The 25,070-nt window shown below is 58.1% G+C and overlaps 1 protein-coding gene across 1 annotated transcript in view; it reads left to right on the forward strand.

Annotated features, from left to right (window-relative positions):
- SLC6A3 (solute carrier family 6 member 3) overlaps positions 1-24,706 on the forward strand; it is a 34,616-nt gene extending 9,910 nt beyond the window's left edge. The window contains exons 4-14 of the mRNA XM_060007115.1: positions 1,683-1,821; positions 3,227-3,361; positions 7,227-7,330; positions 8,741-8,865; positions 12,288-12,400; positions 13,558-13,686; positions 14,324-14,423; positions 16,784-16,884; positions 18,029-18,196; positions 19,048-19,119; positions 24,306-24,706. Of these exons, the coding sequence (XP_059863098.1) occupies positions 1,683-1,821; positions 3,227-3,361; positions 7,227-7,330; positions 8,741-8,865; positions 12,288-12,400; positions 13,558-13,686; positions 14,324-14,423; positions 16,784-16,884; positions 18,029-18,196; positions 19,048-19,119; positions 24,306-24,329 (1,210 nt within the window). The 3' untranslated portion in view covers positions 24,330-24,706. The remainder of the gene's footprint in view (positions 1-1,682; positions 1,822-3,226; positions 3,362-7,226; positions 7,331-8,740; positions 8,866-12,287; positions 12,401-13,557; positions 13,687-14,323; positions 14,424-16,783; positions 16,885-18,028; positions 18,197-19,047; positions 19,120-24,305) is intronic.
- The last annotated feature ends 364 nt before the right edge of the window (positions 24,707-25,070 follow it).

A 25,070-nucleotide genomic window follows, 5' to 3' on the forward strand; every position in this document is an offset into this window, starting at 1 on the left:
ATTTTTAGAAATTTGTTGTTTGACTTTAAAATACTTGGAGGTTTTCTAGATATATTTCTGTTATTGATTTCTAATTTAATTCCGATTTGGTGAGATAATATATTTTAAAACCTCATTATTCCTAAATATACTGAGGTTTGTCATATTGCCCAATATATGGTTTATCCTGGTAAGTATTCCACGTGCACTTAGAATGTGTATCCTGCTGCTGTTGGGTAGGCATGCTGGCTAGGTCCTGTCAGCTCCTAGTGCTGCTTCAGTTTTCTACATCCTTACTGTTTATTTGTTCTATCAGTTACTGTGAAAGGGGTGTTGAAATCTCAATTATAATTGTGGGTTTGCCTATTTCCCTTCACAGTTCTATCAGTTTTTGCTTCATTCGTGTATTTTAAAGCTCTGTTCTAAAGTGCACACATGTTTATCAAATCTTTTAATTGAGCCCTTTTCCATTATGAAATGTCCCTCTTGGTACCATTCCTCATTTTTTTTTTTTTTTTCTTTTTTTGGCTACATTGGGTCTTTGTTGCTGCGCGCGGGCTTTCTCTAGTTGCAGTGAGCGGGGGCTACTCTTTGTTGCGACACGTGGGCTTTCATTGCGGTGGCTTCTCGTCGCGGAGCACAGGCTCTAGGCACGCGGGCTTCAGTAGTTGTGGCACGCGGGCTCAGTAGTTGTGGCTCGTGGGGTCTAGAGCGCAGGCTCAGCAGTTGTGGAGCACAGGCTTAGTTGCTCCACGGCATGTGGGATCTTCCCAGAGGAGGGCTCGAACCCGTGTCCCCTGCATTGGCAGGCGAATTCTTAACCACTATGCCACCAGGGAAGTCCCTGTTCCTCATTCTGATGTCAGCTTTGTCTGATATTAATATGATCACTCCAGCTTTCCTATGAATAGTGTTTACATGGGATATCTTCTCCATCCTTATGTTTTAAACCTATATGTATCATATTTGAAGTGGGTTTCATGCAGACAGCACAGAGTTGGTTCTTGCTTTTTTATTCACTATGACAATCTCTGTCCTTTAATTAGAGTGTTTCCAGTCAATAATTATCAGTATGGTTAGGGCTTAGTCTTTCGTCTTGCTTGTCCCACCGGTTCATTGTTTCTTGTTTCCTCTGTTTATTTTCTTTGGAATTAGTTAATTATTTTGGCTTCCACTTTACCTACTCCATTTGCTAATAAGCTCTAGCTCTTCTTTTCTTGTTTTGTTTTGTTTTCTTGGCCACACCACACGGCATGTGGGATCTTAGCTCCCCGACCAGGGATCAAACCCGTGGCCCGGCTTTGGAAGCGTGGAGTCTTAACCACTGGGCCACCAGGGAAGTCCGTCTAGCTCTCTGTCTTCATTTTTAGTGGCTGTTACAGGGTCTGCAATCTGCGTCTCTAAGTTATCACAGTCTACTCTCTCCTGACCGTGTGGCCCTGGGCTAGGGCTGGGCTTCTGTGGGCTCCCAGCGTGCGGTGGCCCACCTGCTCTGCTCACCTGGAGGGTGGGCCCTGCGTCTCCACTAAGGCTGGGGTCCTGGCCTTTCTGGGGTGGGGGGCGAGGGGTGGGGGTCTCCATCAGGCCAGGTCCCTGCTGCCATGCCGAGTGGGGGAGGGCGGGTCTCTGCACAAGTGCAGCCCCCTGTTCCAGTTCTGGGCAGGGAGGCAGCCCCCCCAGGACCCCCTCTCCTTCCTCTCCAGGCGCGGCGTGCTGCACCTCCACGAGAGCCAGGGCATCGACGACCTGGGCCCTCCCCGGTGGCAGCTCGCATCCTGCCTGGTCCTGGTCATTGTCCTGCTTTACTTCAGCCTGTGGAAGGGAGTGAAGACTTCTGGGAAGGTGAGGCAGCAAGGCTCGCCAGCTGGGGAGCGGACAGGTGGCCGTGGTGGGTTGGGAGTGGACAGGTGGGCTGTGGTGGGTTGGGAGTGGACAGGTGGCCGTGGTGGGTTGGGAAGTGGACAGGTGGGCTGTGGTGGGTTGGGAGTGGACAGGTGGCCGTGGTGGGTTGGGAGCGGACAGGTGGCCGTGGTGGGTTGGGGAATGGACAGGTGGCCGTGGTGGGTTGGGGAATGGATAGGTGGCCGTGGTGGGTTGGGAGTGGATAGGTGGCCGTGGTGGGTTGGGGAATGGATAGGTGGCCGTGTTGGGTTGGGAGTGGATAGGTGGGCCGTGGTGGGTTGGGAGTGGACAGGTGGCCGTGGTGGGTTGGGGAATGGACAGGTGGCCGTGGTGGGTTGGGGAATGGACAGGTGGCCGTGGTGGGTTGGGAGTAGATAGGTGGCCGTGGTGGGTTGGGGAGTGGACAGGTGGCCGTGGTGGGTTGGGGAGTGGACAGGTGGCCGTGGTGGGTTGGGAGCGGACAGGTGGCCGTGGTGGGTTGGGAAGTGGACAGGTGGGCCGTGGTGGGTTGAGGAGTGGACAGGTGGGCCGTGGTGGGTTGGGAATGGACAGGTGGGCTGTGGTGGGTTGGGAGTGGACAGGTGGCCGTGGTGGGTTGGGAAGTGGACAGGTGGGCCATGGTGGGTTGAGGAGTGGACAGGTGGGCCGTGGTGGGTCGGGAATGGACAGGTGGGCTGTGGTGGGTTGGGAGTGGACAGGTGGCCGTGGTGGGTTGGGAAGTGGACAGGTGGGCCATGGTGGGTTGAGGAGTGGACAGGTGGGCCGTGGTGGGTTGGGACAGGTGGCTGTGGTTGAAGAATGATGTCAGGAGAGTGCTTTCAGCGTGAAGACAAGCACAACAAAATATTTTTGCTGATGAAAATATTTTGGTCCTTATCTGGGCGCCCAGAGCAACGATGACCAGAATGCCCCGTCCCTCGGGCTCACACCTGCAGTGGCTCTCCAGCGCCTGAGGGTCTTCCGACGGCCACAGGGGCTCTCCTCCACACCCCCGCGGCCCAGAGTCCATCTTTCACAAGTGAGCCAGGTGCCCATTTGCACAATCAGTGCAAATCACTCACATCTGCCTCATCAGGAGTTCAGCCAATGCTGCCTCCTGCCAGAGCCCAAGTGCAGAGAAGGAGGGCTCCTTCCTTGCCAAATTGTTTGTCCATTTTAATCCCCGGGAAAGACAACATACAGGATAGAAGGCACTGGACAGTCTCGCTCCAGGAGGCATTTTTTGAGCTGGTGTCCTGTGACTGTTTGGGCGCCGGGCTTCCCAGTCTGAGGTCCCCCTCTCTGAGCACAAACCATGAGGGTGGCCGGGGGCCGGTGCGGCCTGGTGACACTGTGCGCTCCCCAGGTCGTGTGGATCACGGCCACCATGCCGTACGTGGTCCTCTTTGCGCTGCTCCTGCGAGGCGTCACCCTCCCTGGGGCCGTGGACGGCATCAGAGCGTACCTGAGCGTGGACTTCCATCGGCTCTGCGAGGCCTCGGTGAGTGCGCCCTCCGCTCACGGCCCCAGTCCTTGTGGGTCACGGGGCTCTACATCCCAGGCAGGAGACCCCAAAGGCTCACTCCCCCCGCTGTGTGCTGGGCCCACCGAGCAGAGTTCCCTGTCCAGGTGACGAGGGGCCGTGTGGGCACAGCAAGCAGCTGAATGGACCAGAGTAAGGACATTAGGGGAACAGGTCACCCAGGTTTCTGCAGGGAGAGAGCGGGAGTCGGCTGCCTCTCGACCTCTTCGCCGTGGGCCGTGCTCTCCCTGGAGGAACGCTCCCGGCTCCTGGGATGAGCACCTGTGGGGCCGCCCGGTCTGTGCCCGAGGCTGTTGCCGCTCAGCTGGATCGCAGCCGCAAGCTCTGGCCCCGGATGCATCCTCGGAGCTGGGCTGAGGCTGCGTGAACTAGGGTCCCCCTCGGGGAGCCAGACCTTGATGGTCAAGCACCCGGCGCCCCCGGCATAAAGGCGCGATGTGACCGCATCGTGGCCAGAACTTACTCCACAGTCAGGCTGCAGGTTTCTTCAGCAAAGGAAGAAGTAATTCTGGGTTGAAATATGAGAAGACAACCTCATGAAGAGAGGAGGCTCTGCCGGGCAATGGCGGGGCGGCAGTGGGTGGCGAGAGAGAGAGAGAGAGAGAGAGAGAAAGAGAGTGAGAGAGTGAGAGAGAGAGAGAGAGAGGCAGCAGCATCGCAGGGAAACAGGCCCAGAAGCGGGGAGGCTGGGCGGGAGGCAGGGTCACTGGAAAATCAGGTGGACTAGACTGGGCAGAGGGAGGGGCCCCAGTGGCCACCCAGGGAGGCTGAGCTACCGGGAGCAGCACGAGGGCGAGGGCGTGGGGCCCGGGCCTGACGCTGCCAGGTTGTGAGAGGGTCGGCTGTGGGGCTCATCGGGCCGGAGGAAGCACCGCCTGGGGCAGCAGTGGGCAGGAAGGGCGAGAAGGGGAGGCAGACGTGGCTCCGACCCCAGGAACCGTGGGAATGGGGGGCGCTGGCGGGGCGGAGGTCGGGCGCCGAGGGGCAGCGAGAGGAAAGCCCCACGGTCTCGGCCCCACAAGCACACAGGCGAGGGCAGCCGTGAGCAGGGCACCAGCTGGGCAGCCCACCCGAGGACCGAGGCTGGGAGGGCAGCACACGGGTCTCCACGGACAGCTAAAGGCAGAGTCCGTCCAGCAGCGGGTCCGGGGCCCCACAGCTGCAGAGCCGAGCCCGGGGAGCTGAGAGGTCAGCAGGGCATCCGTCCTCAGGAAAGCCCGTGGCAGCTGGGGGGTGCTGGCAGGAGGAGGTGGCCTTGGGCGTCCAAGGCCAGCTGGGCGTGATCTGGAAGTCAAAGAGAAGTGGGGCGTCAGGAAGGACAGGCGGCATGAGGGTGCGCAAAACAGATGCCAGGGGTGTGAAGAAATCAGAGAAAAGTAGGAACCGGTGGTTGTCACAAGCGAGGTAGATTGGCAGATGGACGAGACAGATAATAGATTTCAGCGGACGGATGATGGATCATAGGCAGACAGGCAGTGGATGACAGATGGATGACAGAAGGACAGGCGTAGGTGGTGGGCGACGGAGACACAACAGCACTGGACCTGACCTGAGTGTCCCTGCCTCTAACAGTCCCGTCAGCTAGGGAGGGGAAGAGCAGAGACCAGGACAGAGCAGGCCCACAGCACTGGGCTCCTGGGAGACCACAGTCCCCAAAGGACAGGTCTATGCAGGCCCCAGCGCAGAGGCTGGGGCCGTTCCTGGTGCCCCCGTGGGGTTCTGGCTGACTCTGCACCACGTCCTCCAGGACAGAGCAGGGCCTGGGCCTCACCCGCTGGGCGGCCGTCCTGAGCCGTCCTCCCAGGACTGCTCCGGGCCCAGCGGCTGCCTGTACACCCTCTCCCAGGCTCAGGACAGCCTCCCTCAGAGACTGAGCGGCCCCGGCACCCTTCCCCTGGGGCTTGGCAGTGGGGGGCCAGGTCCCACAGGCCCCAAGGGGATGTGGTTGGGGACTGGCCCAGATCGGGGTGCAGGGCCCCAGCACCGTCCCAGGCTCATCCCTGCCCACCCGCTGGGGGTTCAGCCATGATGGCTCAGTCCAGAGGGGCCACAGGGAGGGGCCTGGCCAGGTCCTCACTGGTCCGGGCCGGGTGGGAGCAGAGGTTCCACTGAGGGGCCGGGCCAGCAAGCGGATGGGGCGGAAGTAGCCGTCGGCTCCGTCCCTTCTTGTGCCCCTGGCAGCGGGGACCCTGTGCTGCTCTGGCGTGGAGGCTGCCCTGCGGCCTGGGGCCATTGCTAGACCCCCATGGGGATGAAGGGGACTGCCTTCGGGGTCAGCGCCACTGTCCTCAGTGGCGCCCAGAGGCCCGGCCCTTTCAGGCCGTCCAGACTCTCAGTCGTTCATCTGCGGCTCTCGTGGAGCTGCTCCAGCGTCAGGCGGGGTCTGGGCTGGACAGAGTGCTGTCCGGGAGGGCTCCATGCCAGCAGGAGAGAGGAGGACGGGAAGTAAAGGAAGGGCAAGTCCAGGCCAGTTCTGAGAGGCTGCCCAGGCGGGCCCCAGGGTGGACCGTGGCCTGGGTCTGGAGCTGGGTCCTAGGAGCGGCAGTGAGCAAAGGCCTGGGCAGATGGCTGGGAGGCGTAACCCGATGGGTGAGCCGCACGTGCAAAGACTCTGGGGTGGCCGCTGCCCACTGTGAGGACCTGGGGTTGAGAGGAGACAGGAGCCCCCCGGCGACACCGCCTCCTGTCCGCAGCTACCTGCCCAGACGAGCTGGCTGGTGACCAACACGAGGGGACCCCTCGGCCCCCTGCCCACCCGGCCACTCTAGGCCTTGAGCTGGGAAATGCTGTCCCCAGTGCTGGGGTGACCCCAAGACCGGGCGTGCTGCCCGAAGGACCGAGCACCACTGGTCCTGGCGTGTGGGCTCCACGTCCAGCCCCCTCACTCAGTCACACTCAGGCCAGCTGCCCTGTGTCTCCAGCTAGGGAGCTCTGGAGTCACTGCCTGAGGACCTCGGCCCACAGGCCTGCACCACGGGCTGTGGAGACAGCCCCCAGGACCTTCCGGCACAGCAGGTCTGACCAGGCCCCCAGGGTGGGCTTCCACTCTCTTCATCCCTGCCCCAGGCTATGCAGGGCCAAGGGGGGCCCACATCGCCATCACCAGCTGGTCTCCACATCACCCTGACCAAGAGGGTCGTGTCTGACTTTTAAAATACCTCCTTGGTCCAGTATCGACTGCAGGCCTTCACTTGTCATGTGTGTTGGCACCCGGATGTCACCTGTGCCACCCCCAGCAAGCGCACAGTGTCAGAGCCACGGTCAGCTCCACAGGGCTTTCTTCACGTCCCGCCGCGTGCTCACCCTGCGCTCACATGTGCTCACCGTGCTTTCACCGTGCGCTCACCGCGCGCTCACCGTGTACTTACCATGCACTCACCAGGCACTCACCCTGCACTCACGATGCGCTTCCATGGGAAGGACAGAGCGCGTGTGGGTGGGCACGTGTCTGACTGAGGCACGCACGTCACACAGCATTTTCATAAATTACTGCTGTTACCAGGGTCACGGGCCAGACCAACCCTCACCAGCTGGAGTAATGAGAAACCGCAGGTCCTGCAACAAGACGCAGCCCCCTGTGTTTCAGGCTCTCTCGGGCCAGCAACGCGGGAAAGGTTTATTCCCTGAGATGACATTTGCTTGTTGACAATGATGTCGAGTTTAAGTTCGACCCTGTTCCCTGGAGCCCCTGGCAGCGAAGGCGCGGCCGTCTGTGGGTCCACCCCAGTGGGTCCACCCCATGACCACTCCCTGTCCTCGGGCTGGCCGAGCCCCCCGCAGGGACCTCTCACCGCCGCTCTGTCTGTGTCCCTGCTCCGCGCAGGTCTGGATAGACGCCGCCGTCCAGATATGCTTCTCGCTGGGAGTGGGGCTTGGAGTGCTCATAGCTTTCTCCAGTTACAATAAATTCACCAACAACTGCTACAGGTGAGTCCCGGGCTCCTGTAAGAGGCTCTGCGGAGCCAAGTGGGGGCACAGCTGATGTGGGGGGGCATCGCTGGCTTTAGGAGATAATGTGTCCCTGGATGAAGGGAGGGGGAAATGAGCTGTGCTTGCAACTCAAAGCAAATGGCTTTTAAAGTGGAAACCGAACAGGAAAGCTCTAGGCTCAATGCTGACTGTGGCTTTAAGGGAGCATCAAAGCAGTGGAGATGCTGATCGCCTCGCTGGGAGGAGGCGTCCAGGACCCCCCCACACACCCAGGCCCCTTCCTCTGCCCCCTGCTCCATCCCCTGCCCCACCCAGCCGGCCTCATCCTCCCAGCACTCAGGGTGGGTCTCCTCCCCCACGTGCCCCACGAGGAAGGGCCTGCATGTGTCCCCACCCGGCCCACACCTAGGGATCCTGGGCCCCAGGGGCATCCCAGACTGTGCAGAGGCCGCCGGGGACCCGGCACCGGGACAAGCCGGAAGGTGGCTTCACTGTGCGCCCAGGGCTCTGGGGCCTCCCCGCCCGGATGACCTGAGTGACCTGCAGCCGCTTGCTGGCCCTGAAATCCTTCTGAAAACAGAGAAAGAATTTCATCCAGGACTGCTTTCTTTGACCTTCATGAGCCTGTATTTATTCTCTTTCATATCATGAGGATAAAAATGCGGTAAAAATACAAAGACGGTGTGCACAGCAAAATGGCCAGGCTGACTGCTACCCAGAGGGCCACACAAAGGTGGGGTCTGCACGGCAGGGCCAGAGCCCACCCTGTGCCCACCTGGGTCTGAGCACCCTGCAAACGTCCTTCCACTCGGGCACCAGGAGGGCTGACCCCACACTCCCCCGTCCCCTGCTCTCTGAATTCTCAGCCGTCAGAGTGGGGTCCACAACCGGCAGCACGGGACCCCCAGGAGCCAATGGGAAACACAGCATCTGGGGCCCACCAGACCCGCCCCGTCAGAACCTTCATCTTAACAAGTTCCCCGGGAGACATCTCAGAGCCCCGCCTGGCAGCCCCTGTCGAGCGGGGGTCGGGACCCCTGTGGTCGTCTGTGCTGCCCACCTGGAGCCCCAGCTTTGCTGGCTGGACTGTCTCGCCTTCAGCACTGAGTCGGGGTCCCCAGGCAAACATGGACGGGCCGTAGGGCCTGGCCTAGCCAACGTCTGACCAGAGCCCTAAGCCGCTCAGTGGGGGCTCCAGGTGGGAGGTCCTGTCACCATCACCGGATGCCAGCCTCCCTCCCGCAGGGCAGCCCCGGACAGCCTCTGGGGCTGCAGGAGGGGCTGGCCTGCTCGACTGGGGAAGCGCCCCCGGAGCTGCCTGCCCCAGATGCAGTAAATTACGAATAATGACTGGAAATTGCAGCGGCTCCAGGCCGGGTGCTGAGACAGCACGTCTTGTTCCTGCAGAGACGCGATCATCACCACCTCCGTCAACTCGCTGACGAGCTTCTCCTCCGGCTTCGTGGTCTTCTCCTTCCTGGGGTACATGGCCCAGAAGCACAGTGTGCCCATCGGGGACGTGGCCAAGGACGGTGAGTGCCCCGGGGCAGGCAGGTCCCTCCCCCCACCCCGCCCGCTCCCGGGGTTCAGGCTGCCCAGTTCTCGATGAGTGTTTTCCCTGCAAACCTAGAGGGAAATGCACAGGCCTCCAGAGCCCTTCCCACGAGCTGCTGCTGCTACTGAGAACAGGATCCTGGGTGCAGCGCGCCCTGCGCCTGCCCCCTCGGGCCACCGCATGCAGAGGCTGGGGCATCTTTGCCCCTCGTCCCAGGGTGCCTTGCAGAGACCACTCGGCTGCAGGACGAGGGTCTGGTTCCCCTCACTGGGTGGCCCCCGCCGTTGTTTACACCTGGCCAGGGATGTGAAGTTCAGGGCTCTGAGCTGTTCCAAGCGGCACGGACCTCGGTGTGGTCAGCCAGAAGGAAGCTGGACTGGTTTGGACATAGCAGTTACTCTGTTCCAAGCTTTTCCTCCAGATACCCAGTGGCCATGGCACGTGTAGATGGGATTTGGATAATCGCTGAGAATCCCCCGAAGTCTCTGGACACGGTGACAACAGAGACCCATGTTCCCAACCTGCTCACCATGCTGTCACAGACACCGAGTGTCTGCAAACCAGGAAGTTAGCTGAGGGGGAGTGGGCGGGGGAGGGCTTGGGCCCAGGTGACACAGGGACCGAGCTGGGCCCCGCAGGAGAGAGCCCCCGGGGTGCTGGGCAGAAAGTCACGGCTTAGGCAGCCTGAAGCTGGGTCAGCCCAGGACCCCAAGGCCTCCCACGACGGCCGCCACCCTCACCGGCCTGCAGGATCGCTGTGCGCGAGCCAGGAGGGACCTCCCCCGAGACCGTCCTGCTCGGGGGTGGGCCCCTCCCTTCCCCTGGGAAGCCCCTCTTCTCCCGGGGGCTGGGGGACTGATCTCCTCCTGGGTCTTCTCACTCTTGAGCGGGAGGGTAGCCTTCAGGGAGGGGCTGAGGGGGACAGAGGGCCAACCCCACCTGCGCCCTGGGCTCTCAGCGGGTCGGCCCGTCAGCCCATCCAGTTCTTGAGAAGTTGAGTGTTGGGAGCCGCACTTTTTTTTTTTTGAATTTTATTTATTTTTTTATCCAGCAGGTTCTTATTAGTCATCAATTTTATGCACATCAGTATACACATGTCAATCCCGATCGCCCAATTCATCCCACCCCCACCCCCAGCCCCACCCCCGCTGCTTCCCCCGCTTGGTGTCCATAGGTTTGTTCTCTACGTCTGTGTCTCAATTTCTGCCCTGCACACCGGTTCATCTGTACCATTTTTCTAGATTCCGCATATATGCGTTAATATACGATATTTGCCTTTCTCTTTCTGCTTACTTCACTCTGTATGACAGTCTCTAGACCCATCCACGTCTCAACAAATGACCCAATTTCGTTCCTTTTAATGGCTGAGTAATATGCCATTGTATATATGTGCCACATCTTCTTTATCCATTCGTCTGTCGATGGGCATTTAGGTTGCTTCCATGTCCTGGCTATTGTAAATAGTGCTGCAGTGAACATTGAGGTGCATGTGTCTTTTTGAATTATGGTTTTCTCTGGGTATATGCCCAGTAGTGGGATTGCTGGGTCATATTGTAATTCTAGTTTTAGTTTTTTAAGGAACCTCCATACTGTTCTCTATAGTGGCTGTATCAATTTACATTCCCACCAACAGTGCAAGAGGGTTCCCTTTTCTCCACACCCTCTCCAGCATTTGTTGTTTGTAGATTTTTTGATGACGGCCATTCTGACTGGTGTGAGGTGATACCTCATTGTGGTTTGGACTTGCATTTCTCTAATGATTAGTGATGTTGAGCATCTTTTCATGTGTTTGTTGGCAATCTCTACATCTTCTTTGGAGAAATGTCTATTTAGGTCTTCGGCCCATTTTTGGATTGGGTTGTTTGTTTTTTGATATTGAGCTGCATAAGCTGCTTGAAAATTTTGGAGATTAATCCTTTGTCAGTTGCTTCATTTGCAAATACTTTCTCCCATTCTGAGGGCTGTCTTTTCGTCTTGTTTATGGTTTCCTTTGCTGCGCAAGAGCTTTGCAGTTGCATTAGATCCCATTTGGAGCCACACTTTGAAAGCAGGAAACAGAGGTTTGGAGACGGGGCAGACAGACCCCTCCAAGACTGCGGTGGGAAAGCTGGGGGCTGGGGTGAAATCTCAGCAAGTGTTTCCAAATCCATACTCTTTCCTGTAGGGGAAAAAAAAAAAAATCCAATATAGGCAGGAGAAAGGGAACATAATGCAAATAAGCGCAGAGCAGTGAAATTTACTCTGTTGCATTTATGCATTTCCACCGCTCTTTTGCCCTTTATTATGGTAAGTAGCAATAGTTTGCAAGAACCTCCATTAACCCCTGAAGTCAGCTGAATGTATTCTATGCATTTCCGTGACAAGCAGAGTAAATGTCATTTATGGCTCTAATTCTCAAGAAAACAGGGTGAAATGTTAACCCGAGAACAGAAATGAAAGGTGAGGATGTTGCGCTTACGTTCGGCCGAGCACATGGTTATATCTTCCTGGGTTTGTGGCATTTAGACTGTGGAGCTTTTCAAACGAGCCACCCCTTCGCTCCACACCGGAAACCCTGCTCCTTCCGTGGGGTTGGGAATCGCAGAGCACAGGCCTGACACCAGGGCTCCTAAGAGACCCTGGGGGGTGGACCCTGGCTCTGGCCTTTGTTCCTCTAGAAGGATCAGTAAGTGCCCTGTTCCTAACAGCTGGCACCCGAACAGGCCCCGCTGAGGACGAGGGAACCAGAAACGCTGTCACACCTCCGTGATCAAGTGCTCGGCAGCCCGTGCCCGGGAGCTACGTGGCGCATCTTTTTAGGTTACCCGTGAAAATGATCAACTAGCGGTTTCCTGTGGGCATCTTTTTTACTTTGGGAACACTTGCTGAGATTTCACCCCAGCCCCCAGCTTTCCCACCGCAGTCTTGGAGGGGTCTGTCCGCCCCGTCTCCAAACCACGTAACAGTACGTGGTTTCTAGAGATGATACTCAGAGTAATACGTTGGCACAGAAAAATGTGTACAGTGTGGGCTACGTGGACCACAGCATGCCTGAGCGTGTGGGCAGCGCACGTGTGTCCACGACAGGCACGAGAGACAAACCAGGAGGCGCCCCGAGTGCTTGGAGGGATAAAGGGTAGGGCCCCTGGAAGCCACTCCCACCCTCTTCCCGTTGGCTGTGCCCCCTCCTCTCCCAGGGCCCGCACAGCCCCGGGAGGCGGTCGGGGGGGCTGGAGGGGACAGAACAGAGGCCCTCCCTCCCATGGATCCAGTTTCCATTCTCCAGAGTCCTGGGCCCTGACTTCCAGGAGGGAGGACTTTCCAAGGAGGGCGGAAAGAAGGCCGTGGGCAGGGCTTTGTGGTCTCCGGGCGGGGGTGGAGCTGGGGGTGGCGGGAAGCAACGGCGGGGTCTGCTTTCAGGGCCGGGGCTGATCTTCGTCATCTACCCCGAGGCGCTTGCCACGCTCCCGCTGTCCTCCGTCTGGGCCGTGGTTTTCTTCGTCATGCTACTCACCCTGGGAATCGACAGCGCCGTGAGTGACCTCGGCGCTCCGCGTGCCGTGGGCCCGCCAGTGACAGCCAGCCCTCACAGGGCCGGGCCGGCCCCGGATGCCCTTGCGGGTCTCCCAAACCCCCGTGCCTGCACAGAGCCCCTGCGTGGGAGGCAGGGTCCCACAGTAACTGGCAAGGAGGCTTCGGACCAGCTCGCCCCTCTTCTTCCCCTGGGGGTGGGGGGGGAACAGCAAGCCCCCTGAGAGTCCTAAACACACAGGCACAGGGCCGGGGGCAGCAGGGCCGTGCAGGAAGACGAGGCAACGGGGCGACGGGACACACAGGGCCCCGGCAGCCTGACTCACGCCTTCCCTGCCCCTCAGCCGCCAGGAGGAAGGGTGCCCGTGCGGGGTGGGAAGCGGAGGCTGCAGCCAGGCCCTCTGAGCATCCTGTGGCGGCCCTGCGGGCGCATGGGCGCTGGCTCGGCAGGCGGACTTCCTCGGGCTACTCCTCCACGTGGCCTGCTGGGACCGCCAGCCGGGACCTCAGGCCCCACGTTCATCCGAGCTTCCTGGGAAGTGCGGAGGCCCACGGATCCCCACCGTGTGACTGCTGGCCACGCGCCGTAGCCCTCCACCTCCGTCTCCCCGTCAGCCTTGTCACCTGCCCACTGGGTGGGCACAGCCTTGGCGGTGACTCCCATAGTCAGCACTTCCTGGAGGAGGCGGTCCCAGCAGCGCAGGGCAGGGAGGCTCCCCAGCTGGCCGGGTTTCGTGGGCGACACCCCGTCACGACAGTACTGAGAGTCAGGAGGGCTTAATCGGTGAGGACATGGCCAGTGGCCACGCCAGGTCCTCCCCGGGAGCGAAACTAAGCTGTGCTTGTGGGGCAGACACTTGCTTAGAAAAGCCCAGCAGAGCTGAGCCTTCGTGGCGACGCAGGGGATGGTATTACGAGGGCCACGTAGCGCTCCACCCCCGTCTGGCAAATCCTCACCAGGGAACAGGGCATCTACCCAGGTCCTCCCTCTCCAGTGGCCGCGTCTCCAGAGCAGCCCGTGCCGAGGGTGCATTCTGCACCCCGGACACCGTGCAGCTCCTGACTGTGCGCGTCCGTTGCGTTGCCCGAATGGCGGCCTAGGCGGGGTGCAGAGCGCCGGCCCCGCCCCCAGCGCTCCTCTGCCCTGTGTCCGCTGCAGATGGGCGGGATGGAGTCGGTGATCACCGGGCTCATCGATGAGTTCCAGCTGCTGCACAGGCACCGGGAGCTCTTCACCCTCGTCATCGTCCTGGCAACCTTCCTTCTCTCCCTCTTCTGCGTCACCAACGTACGTACCTGCGTACCTGCGCTCGCCCGCCTGACGATGTCTCATTAGAATTTGGTGTTGGGCAGCAATGGTTACTGCTGTCAGACCAGACAGAACCACAGCATTTCCGAGGGCTGCACCCCTCCAAACAACCCGTGACCCGTAATACATGGGTGGCTGTGGTCACACTCGGGGTGGCCTTGAACACACGCAGGGAGCCACGGTCACTCAGAGTCGCCATGGTCTCACGCGGTCCCTGGGTGCCTGAGCACTTGGTCTGGAGTGTTTCAGAACCTGGACAGCTCCCTGGGAAGAGCCCGTGGGTTTGTGGGCCAGGAGGCTCAGGGGAGGCCTGTCGGGGAGATGCAGGACCCAGGTCCCCTCCCTCACAGAGTCCCTGCCAACTTTGGCATTTGCTTTGCCTTCATCCCTAATTGCTGGGGAGGAGAGGAGTTTTTCTTTTTCGGAATAGATGGGTCCCTAAGCTGCTTGTGGACTGAATTTTACTGATTCAAATAACACTGTCTAGGGAGTAAGCTAGAAGCTGTCTGTCAGCTGAAACTGCAGGCCAGGTGTATACTTTGGAGAGCACACCTTCGTGGGCGAGGCGTGCCACACCGGGCACCCCGAGTTCAGCAGGCGCTCCCCTCTCTCCTAGGGTGGCATCTATGTCTTCACGCTGCTGGACCACTTTGCGGCCGGCACGTCCATCCTCTTCGGGGTGCTCATGGAGGTCATCGGGGTGGCCTGGTTCTACGGTAAGGACGGAGCTTCCCTCGGGGGGCTGGTGTGCTCCAACCGCAAAGACCCAGCCCCTGTGCCGTCACTGTGACCGGCCGGGCCGGCGTCCTTGGGCTTTGTCGCTGTGCTGCTTCCTTTCTGGCAAAGCTGCCCTGCTCTGTGGTCACCACACATCACAGAGGAGGCTTGGTGGCCAGCGGTTCCATGGATCAGTGAGGACAGCCTGGACGGCAGCCCGAAATCCTTACTGCGGTCAGAGCTCTCGGGGTGGCCACATAATCACGCTGCTGGTTCTTGAGGAGGAAGGATCTGTGAGGACGCTGGGACACTGGCTGGTGCTGGAGGCGAGGTCTCAGCACCGAGGTGGCAGGGGAACAGGCTGAGTGGGCTTCTTTCTGGGGACGTGGCACTAAGGCCCTCAGCTGACGGGAGGGGTGACGGTGGTGTTCAGAGAGCCGCTGTTCAGCGTCAGGCCAGAGCTCCTGACCCTGCGCGGACAGCACCACCTGGACTCCAGACCACCCCCCGCCCTGGTCCAGCGCTCATTCGTGGATTAGGCCTGGGAGCCCCTCGAGGCCAGGGGCCTGCTGGTCAGCAGGCAGCCCCTGGAAGAGGCGCAGCCCCGCCTGCAGCCGTGCTCCCCGGCCCCTGCTGGGGCGCCTGCCATGTTTCCCGGGATGTCCTGCTGTAGGTTTGACAGCTGCAGACGCTGTGCCCTTTCCAGCCTGCTGCCCGGGCCCACCTTGCTCTCTCTCCGTTTCTTTCCTGTGACCTGGGGTCATGGGGCCGCTCAGCTCTCCTGGCCAGGTATCCTTGGGGGAGTTTGCAGTGAAAGCTCGCGATAACGGGCACACGCCTCTGCACGTGTACGTGCCGCAGCCCAAGCCAGGTCTGTGCTGTTCAGGAACCGCAGCGTCGCAGCAGCCCTGCTGTCACACGAGGGGGTCACGGTCTCTGCCTCGGCCCTGGAATTACAACCTGAAAAGCACTCTAGCTTTGAGAGGCTTAACCTGGCAAATAGTCCATATTCCAAGAACTCTCGCAATTGTAGTTACTTTGCTACAGAAAAGGGAAATATCGAGCTCTCTGTGCCTTCATTGGCACCTGGAATCAATACTTGCCTGTAGCTTTAAGTCATAATCTCCCCACCCCAAAATAAAACCTCAGAGAAGGAGAGAAAGTGCTTCAAACGTATCCCACAGCCACGAACGTGGGGCTGGCGGAGACGGAGGGAGGCTGGCCCTGCAGGGACCGGGTGCTCCCCGAAGCCTCCGAAGACAGAGGTCACACTGTTTCTCCGGACGGCAGCTCACACCCAGAACGCGCCCACCTCTGTGCCCCCAGGTCCCTGAGGACGGGCTGGCCCGCCCTGGACCTGCCTGAGGGCCCGAGGGGCCTGGCGGACACGCCCGTCTCTGCTGGCCTTTGGGGTCAGCCCCCTCCACCCCACTCCTCCAGGGTCCGAGTCCGGGATCTGCTGGTGGGGTTGGAGTGTGAAGAGGGGATTCTGCACGGCGGTGTAGCTCTGCTGTGTCCCCGCATGTGGCACAGACTCGGCCAACCAGCTGCTGTCACATGACCAGAGGCCAGGCCAGGCTCAGGGCAAGAGAAATCACTGTAAGATCTGGAGAGAGCTGTGGCACACGGAGCTTCTAGAAGTAGCTTTCCTTACAAAAGACGTTCACATAAACGGAAAGGACATTGTGACACATGCCACTACGGCATGGGGGAGCCTTGAGGACACCATGCTCGGTGACATAAGCCAGTTACAGAAGGACAGATCCTGTAGGAGTCCCGTGAGGTCCCCGGAAGAGTCAGGTTCACAGACAGGAAGTGGGATGGGGGCGTGGCATGGGCTGGCTGAGGGGGTGGGGAGCAAGCATTTAATGGGGACAGAATCTCAGGTGGGGAGGATGAGAAGGTTCTGGAGGTGACGGTGGTGGTACTCGCACAACAGTGTGAATGTGCTTGATGCCACTGAGCTGTGCACTAAAAACGGTTAAATTGGTAAGTTTTATGTTGTATACATTTTATTTTATATATGTTATATATTTTATGATTTTTGTAAATGCAAAAAGTGATTACAGAGGGGAAGCACGGATGGCCGTGGGCCACAGGGAGGAGGACCTGAGATGGGAGGAGGGCGGAGGCCCCACAGGCCCCCTTGGGGTCATCGGTGATCCCAGTGTCACCACGGGGACATGCATCGGGCCCGGGTCAGCAAGACCCCGGGGCGGCTGGGTGGGGCGGCCTGGGCACCAGCGTGCAGCCCGAGCTCCAGGTCTGCTGGGGGTGGCCCGGGGTTGGTAAGGGCCTGGCGGGGCCCGCATCTCGGGCAGGTGCCGTGCTGACCGCCTGCTTGGCCACCTCCCCACAGGCGTGTGGCAGTTCAGCGACGACATCAAACAGATGACCGGGCAGCGGCCCAGCCTCTACTGGCGGCTGTGCTGGAAGTTCATCAGCCCCTGCTTCCTCCTGGTGAGGCCCCTCTTCCCCGCTCCCCCGCCACCCGGTCCAGCAGGGGCCACACACGCCTGATGCTGGGGGAGGGGCTCGGTGCTGCCCGGGGACCAGGGTCTCCACGGGCGGGAGTCAGCAGGTCACCGGGCTCAGGCAGGAGGGCAGGCTGGCCCCCACATCCTCTGGTCTCCTGAAGATCCCCCCCGACTGGAGCCACTGAGAAACCATTCATGCGAGGCAGGGCTCCCACCCGATTAAGGCCCTGCTCGTCCCCTGTGCTTGGAGGGTGTCAGCTGACCTCTGCCTGGAGGCCCGAGAGAAGGGTTAGAACCTGGGAAGACGGGTGCTCAGATGCGAGGCCGGACGGGAGCCGCTCAGGTTCCGTGACAGCACGGCCCCCAGGGCTCCCCAGCAGCTGCTGTCATCCAGGCCAGGGGTCTGCAAGCTCGGGCCTGCGGCCAGGTCCGCCCACCGCCTGTTGCGTTGGAGCAGGGCCGTGCTGGTCCACCCACACATCCACACCACAACCTCAGGGCTGGTGGCTGTGACCGAGCCCCGACGGCTCGCGAAGCTGGAACTGCCTGCCCTGTCTGGTGGCCCCAGGCAGCCGTTCAGCGGCCTTCCAGCTCTGAGTGCAGAGCCCAGGCCGGCGAGCACCTCGTGACCTTGGCCCTCCTCCTGCCCAGCCAGCCCAGCGGCACCCAGGGTGTCCACAGATGGGGCAGGGGCCTCGGGCAGCGCCCCCTCCACCCCAAGGGCCCGTGAGAGAGGAGGCGGAGTGGGGGTGAGGTTCCCGGTTCAAGCCCCAAGCTCCCTGAGCTGCTCCAAACCTGCAGGGGCTGCTGGTCACTCCAGCTACCCAGCAGCCTGGGGCATGCGACCTCCAGACCAGCCAGGTGTCCTGCTTCTCCCCGCGTGGCAACCTGTGAGGTGTACAAGGGACAGCGAGAGAATCCCCACCCATCAGACTTAAGAACTGGAGGGCTGTGTGCCCCCCAAGCACGCCCGCCCCGTCCCGCAGCGGCCCCGGTCTGCAGAGTACACACAGACGCCCGCTGCCCAGGTTCACGGCCTAGTCCCGTTGTGCGGGGGGCCCTCCACCGGAGCCACCCGCTTGGCACCCCTGCCCCCAGCCGCCCCTGACCCCGTCCCTCGGTTTCAGTTTGTGGTCGTGGTCAGCATCGCGACCTTCCGGCCCCCGCACTACGGAGGCTACATCTTCCCCGAGTGGGCCAACGCGCTGGGCTGGACCATCGCTGCGTCCTCCATGTCCGTGGTGCCCATCTATGCTGCCTACAAGTTCTGCAGCCTGCCCGGCTCCTCGAGGGAGGTGTGTATCTGGATGGGTCTCCCTCGCCTGCCCTTCCCCCCGCCCCCGATTGTGAGGCCACCAACAAGGTCAGGCGGGTGTCCCTGTCCCAGGCCTGCTCCCGCCTGCTCATCTCTGCCCAGCAGGAGGGGCTGGAGGGGCCGGTGATCATGCCAGAGACACGTGGGCTGGTGTGGGGATGGGCTGTGCCTGTGCGTGCGTGTGTGCGTGTGCGTGTGCGCGTGTGCCTGTCTTTGTGTGTGTGTGCGCCTGTGTGTGCCTGTCTTTGTGTGTGTGTGCGCGCACCTGTGTGTGCCTGTCTTGGTGTGTGTGTGTCCTCACGTGGGCACATACACGAGCGTACTTGCCCGTGTGTGTCTCTGTGTGTGTGCACACATGGTCTACGGCGTGCAGTGCAGGTGGAAGGGCAGTGGTCTGAGGGTGGGGGTGGAAGCAGGGGACCCACCCTCTCCTGGGACCGAGTCCACGTGGGGCTGAGCAGGGCCAGCGGGATCCCCAGGCGGGCACCCCCGTGTGGGTTGGGAGTGGCTCTGGGCCTCGCAGTCGCTCGGGCAAGCTTCTGCATCACCTATGAAGGAGGAGGTGGGTGGGTTGGGCACAGGGGTCCCTCCACCTCACATCTTGATGCCGGGATTCCTGGAAGAGATGGAGGGCGCCTTTGCTCAGGGCCCACCGTGAGCTTGACGTGGAGATGAGCCTCCTCCAGTAGTGGCTACTTCGAGTTGGGCTGGACTTTGCTCCAGGGTCTAAGGAGACCCAAGCCATCAGCTCCCACGTCGACAGCCATTGACCAGGGCCCGTTCACCCCGCTGAGGCTGGGCCGGCGCCCACAGTTGCTCCTTGTCTTCTAGAAGCTGGCCTACGCCATCACGCCCGAGAAGGAGCACGAGCGGGTGGACAGAGGGGAGGTGCGCCAGTTCACGGTGAGTGCCACTCTCCCCGCCGCTGGCTGGGGGCGGAGGCGACCTGGGTGGGTGACCCTCCTCCAACCCCAGAGCGAGGTGCGTGGTCAGGACGCCAGCGTCAGCTGTGAATGCTGCACAGCTGAGCCCTTCCAGGGCGTGGACACTCTGACTCAAAAGCTGCGTAAGGGGCATGATTTTAGGCAGGGGCGGAGGTGGGGGCCTATTGGGACAGAGAACTTCCCCTTGTGCAGTTCGAAGGCTCGCGACTTGGTTGCAGGGTGCTCTGCTTGTGCTTTGCTTTCTGTCTCGTTCATTTCAGCTGTCATTATTTCTCCCTTCTACTTTCATTGGTCTACTCTGTCATGCATTTACTGACTTCTTAACTTAGACCATGGATCATTAATTTTCAACCTTTCTTCTTTTCTAACATAAGCATTCAAGGCTAAGAATTTCCCTCAAAATACCCTGTTGGCTGTGTTCCACAACTTTTTTTTTTTCTTATAATTAGACATTTTTGTTAACATCTTTATTGGAGTATAATTGCTTTACAGTGTTGTGTTAGTTTCTGCTGTATAACAAAGTGAATCAGCTATATGTCACAACTTTTAACATAGCATTTTGTGTATCATTTAGTTCTAAGCGTATTTCAATTTTCATTGTGACTTCTTCCACCCATGCTTAGAAGTCTGCCTTTAAATTCCCCAATATATGGGGATGTTTCATTTATCTTTTTGTTATTGATTTCTAAATTAATTGCATTGTGTTCAGACACCTTTTTACTCATTCTTTGGAGTGTATTGATACTCCTTTATGGCCAAGTACCTAATCAAATTTCATAAGTGCTACGTGTATCTTTAGATGAGATGTATTCTCCAGTTGTTGACATGCAATTCTCCTTCTGTCCATTAGATTGAGCTTGTAACTGCGTTGTTCAAATCTTTCACAATTTTGCACATTTTAGCTCTGTTTAACCATCAGTAATCAGTAGATATTTACGGGATATCTGACCTTGAAAGCATATTTGTCCAATTTTCCCTTGTAGTTCTACTGGGTTTTGCTGTATCTACTCTGAGCCTGTTTTCTGGGACAGTTATGGGTTCAGAATGATCACATCTCCTTGGCCGATCCTTGCTCCCTTGCTGTGTTTTTGCTCTTAAAGTCCTTCTTGTCTGAGGTGACTACAGCTGCACTAGGTTTCTTTCGAGTTTACCTGAAATGTCTTTTGTGATCTTTTAACTTCCAATTTTGCAATCATCTTAACATTTAGGTGTCTTTTGCAAACCTCGAATACACTGGAATGCTTTAGTCTGGCAACTGGGCAGATTAATCCATTTATATTTGTTGTACAGTTGGGCTTCCTTCTTCTATTTTTTAACCCTGTTCCATTTTTTAACGTTTATTTTTCCACCTTATTATTGCCTTTTATGATTGATTTCTTGGTCTTTTTTTTTTCTTGTTCTACTCTTTCCTCTCTGTTTGGAATTTATATACTTTATTCTATTCATTTCATAGTTGTTTGTGAAATTGTACCATGCATATTTCACTTTAAGTATAAAGTTAAACATTATCTGAACCCCCATCCTGAATATGACAAGGACTTAAATTTTCCTCCTACAGATTAATAAGCTATTATTGTCCAATATTCCATTTATGTCATTTTTAACCCACAACTTAGTCACTATTATTATTGTTGTTATTTTGTCCAGAAACTTCCCTGGACAAGTGTGCATGTCCAGTGTTCATTTGTTCACTCTACTTTTTGGCATATACGTCTTTCCTTTGAGGACCATTTTCTTGCCTTTCGAAGAAACATCCTTCAGACATTCCTTTAAGGGGGTGTCTTAATAAACTTCCTCACTGTTGTGTGTCTGTGAATGTGTTTACTTTGCCCTTATTTATGACAGAGTTTCCACAGGCATGTGGCTCTCGATCAAGTTATGGTCTTTCAGCATTTTGAAGATGTTGGTTCTCCACCTGCAGCCCTGCAGTCCTTCCTGCTGAGACATATGGCCCCATGGGGCAGGGTCCCCGGACCCGTTCCAGCTTCCCTTGCATTTGGTGCTGCAGTTCCCCTGCGATGTGTCTGGGCATAGATTTCTTTTATTTATATTATTGCAAAGCTATTATAAGTAGTTTTATTTACTTATTCCTCCCGGCATCTCTTGTGTGCCCAGGGTCTGTAAATTCATGTTTTTTGTGAGTTCTGGGAATTTTGCAACCCTACTTAAATCTTGCCCCTTGCCTCTCTGCTTCCGTCCTGGGCTCTGCCACATGAGGCTTCCCTGGCTCCTCCGGGTCTCACACTCTTTCAGGTGTCTTTTTAGGTTTTGTGTCCGGGTGCACCATCGTACATTAGTCCACCCGTGCCTGTGTTTCATTTATTTAACCACATAACAAAATAAACCCTTGTGAACAACCGTACAAAAGTCCACCTTGATAGTAACTCACGTCTACCTCCGTGTCTGCCACCCTCCTGCCCCTGAAATCAACACCATCTCAGTCTAGCTGAATATTTCCCATGCATTTTCTGCTGCACAGTTTTGTTGCATCTGTAGGTACTGCTCTATTCCTGAAAAGTAGACTGTTTGGTTTCAGTTGTTTTTTAATTTATTGAAAGGGCATCACGCTGCCTGAGTCTTTGGGTTCATTTCTCCACTGTGCACGGTTACAGCACCGTACTTCATGCTTCTCATACCCACAGTCCACTGAGCCTTTTGGAACTGTGGGTTCATAATTTTCAGTGTATTTGGAAATTTGGGGCTATCATTTCTTCCATTTTTTTCTGTCCCACCCCCTTCATGGGCTCCAGTTACACATATTTTAGGCCACGTTCATTCTCTTCCCTCTGTGTATTTTATTTTGCATGCTTTCTGTTGCTTTTGTTTAGTCCACTAATTTTTTTCCTCTGCAAAGTCTAATCTGCTAATAATCCCATCCAGCACACCTATCATTTCACACCTTGTAGTTTTCATCTCTAGAAGTTCACGCTGGGTCTTTTTATGTCCTTCGTGCCTCTACTTACCTTTTTGGACATGTGGACTGCAGTTATAATCACTGTGTAATTCCCTCATCTGCCAGTGTCAGCATCTGTGTCTGTTCCGGGTCAGCGTCAGTTGCCTTTTCTCATAAGGGGTTGAATTCTGCTGCTGCTTCACACATCGTCATTGTTAATTGGATTCCGGCTGTCGTGAGTTTTACCTTGTTAGAGGCTGGATGTATCTGTGCTCCTTTACGTATTATTAAGCTTTGTTCTGGGTCGTCATTAAGTTACTCGGAGACAGTTTGATCTTTGGGGGACTTGGCTTTTAAGACTTGCTAGGTGGGACCAGAGCGGCATTTAGTGGGGGGCGGTTTCCAATGCTGGTGCAAGACCTTGGTGAACACTCTACCCGCCGCCCCGAGATCCAGGAGATGCTCCAGCCTGGCTGCGGGGCGGGCACAGCTCCCGTCCTGTGAGTTTCAGAGACATTTCCCGAATCCTGCCGGGAGGGTGTCTCCGGCCTCGAGTGCCCTGAATGCTCAGCTGAACCCTCGGGTCCCTGTGCACGTGCCCAGGGCTCAGTGCCGCACTCGCCCCTCTGCAGCTCCATCCTGTGAACTCCAGCCACCTTGGGCTCCCCAGCGCTCACCCCAGCTCATCAGGCCAGGGGTTCGCTGCCCCACCTGGGCGTCCCCTCCCCCGCTGAAGCCTAGATAGCCCCTCGAGGCCGCAATGGGGCAGCTGGACAGACCCCCCTGCTTGTCTCCCTCGGGGAATCTGTCCTTTGTCGTCTGGCCTCCTGTGTCTGAAAACCCACTATTATATATATTTTGTTCACTTTAAGCTGTGTCAGATGGTGGAATATATTCAGTCCCCATTACTCCATCTGGACCAGAAATATCTTTGTCTGTAGCTGTGGCCGTTCACTTTGACGCTGCACATGGAAGTGTCACGTGTGCAGTTATGGAAACACGTCTCCGTCACGTACCCCCTTCCTGTGTCCCCCTTCACCGACAGTTACGTTGTTCACGTGTCTGGAAGCAGCAGTTGGCCTTGGAACTGTGCAGCACCGTGCGTGGCATCTATCGCTTTTTAAACCATTTCTTACCCAGCTGCCCAGTAATCTGAGGACCACACAACCTCTCTGGTCCGCGGGGATCTGAACTGGAGTTTCCGGTTCTTGCCGACCCGCCCGGGGTGGCTGCTACCTGTGCTTCTGCCCTTCTGGCTGCAGCATCACGGCCTGATCTCCACCTGTGGGGACTCTGAGAGGCCCCGTAAGCACACCTTCCTCTGAGAAGGTCGCCTTCGGCTCATCTGTGGCCAGGACACAGGGCCACTTCACCCCCGGGGGCGGGTCTCAGCTGGGGCCCCAGGTGTGGCCCCCCCCCCCCCCCCCCCCCCCCCCCCGGCCTCAGCACTGGTCTGGGGCGTCCCTGGTCAAGCCCTGCCCTCTGGCGGCCCTTTGGCTGCTGTGTGGGTGTGTCCTAAGCAGGCTCTCCCCGTGGTGACGGAGGGCCCTGCGGTGGGACCGGAGGCAGCATCTTCCTACCCCCCGGTGTGGCTGTGTAAGAAACAAGCCCTGCCCGTCTTTGTCTGGAAATGTTTACAAAACACAGTCCTTGCCATTTAGTGCGATCGAATGGCCTGTGCTCAAAACTAAGCTGAACTAACAGCTGGGTGATAACAGGTGATGACATTTGTGGACAACTAAATAGGGCCCCGTCCGTCTCACCCTTCCCCGAGCGGTGAACGAGGCCTCATCCCCCACCCACAGGGTCACACAAAGCAGACAGCTCCACGGGGTGCAGGGTTCACTCCACGGGGTGCAGGGTTCCACTGGGTCGGGATCAGAGGCCCCAGGGGGCCAGGGGCGTCGCAGGTCACGTGCGAGCCAGTAGGCGAGAGCTCTGGACCAGCCCAGGCACGCTGGCATCTAGTGTCTGCCCAGCAGCTGATGCCACACTGGCCAGGGATGGCAGAGGCCGCTGGTCCCCGCTCTGGCCCCTCGAGGCCACTGTGCCCGCCGACAACATCTCTTCGTGAAGTGATGACTTGTCTCCATAGGCGTCAGGTCTGTGGTGCCCCAGGAGCAGTGCTGGGCCCCCAGCCGCCCGCTGGGCTCAGGGATCTCCCAGCTACAAGCCGGGCCGCCGGCCCAGGAGCGGCTTTTATCCAAGGAGCTCCTCCCTTCACGTCTGAATAAGCCCTGTTTTCTTTCCAGCTCCGCCACTGGCTCGTGGTGTAGAGGGGAGCGGAGGAAGGAGACCCGCAGGGCACCGTCCACGGCAGGACAGAGGCAACGAGGAAGGGAAATCGGAGTTTTGAGAGAAAGGAGGGCTGCTCCCATGCTGCACCTTCTGCTTCGCCGGACACACTCAAGCCCTTCCCCTGACTGGTCACACCCTCTGTGCCACGGAGAGACGACCCTCTGTCCGCCGTGTCACTGTGTAACTTCCCTAGTCTGTGCCCGTCCCACAGGTAGAAACGTCTGAGTCGTGTTCTGTGCGTTAGAGCTGCTCCCTTCTCCCGTGCCCACCCCAGGGCCCCCTGGAGCCCACAGCTTGCTGTCACCCACGTGTGCAGGAGATATACGATAATTATAGATTACGGATTCTCTGAGAATCCCAGCGCTCACGATAGCTTCTGGGATCTTTTGTTTTGCTCGTATTAAAAATACCGAGTGCCGTATTTTGCCTAATTGTGCAGAGGTGAAATGGCGGAAGCCATACGAAAGGTGACGAAGTGGGACCACGTGTCCCCACATCACACAGGTCTGCTCAGAGCCCACGGAGGGCCAGGGCCCGGGTGTGAGATGGGGGTGCTGTTTATTTCCTTGTAGCTACAAGAAAACTCCATAAAATGCATGTGGGCTGCCACCACTCCTGCCCGACGTGGACCCCCAGCCACGGAGAAAGTGAGCTTGGCACGAGCAGGAGTGCGTCCCCCGTGGCGGTCCCCGACCACGCAGAGCCCCCGAGGTGGCAGC

Source organism: Delphinus delphis, chromosome 3 (genome assembly GCF_949987515.2).
Source record: "Delphinus delphis chromosome 3, mDelDel1.2, whole genome shotgun sequence".
Lineage (NCBI taxonomy): Eukaryota > Metazoa > Chordata > Mammalia > Artiodactyla > Delphinidae > Delphinus > Delphinus delphis.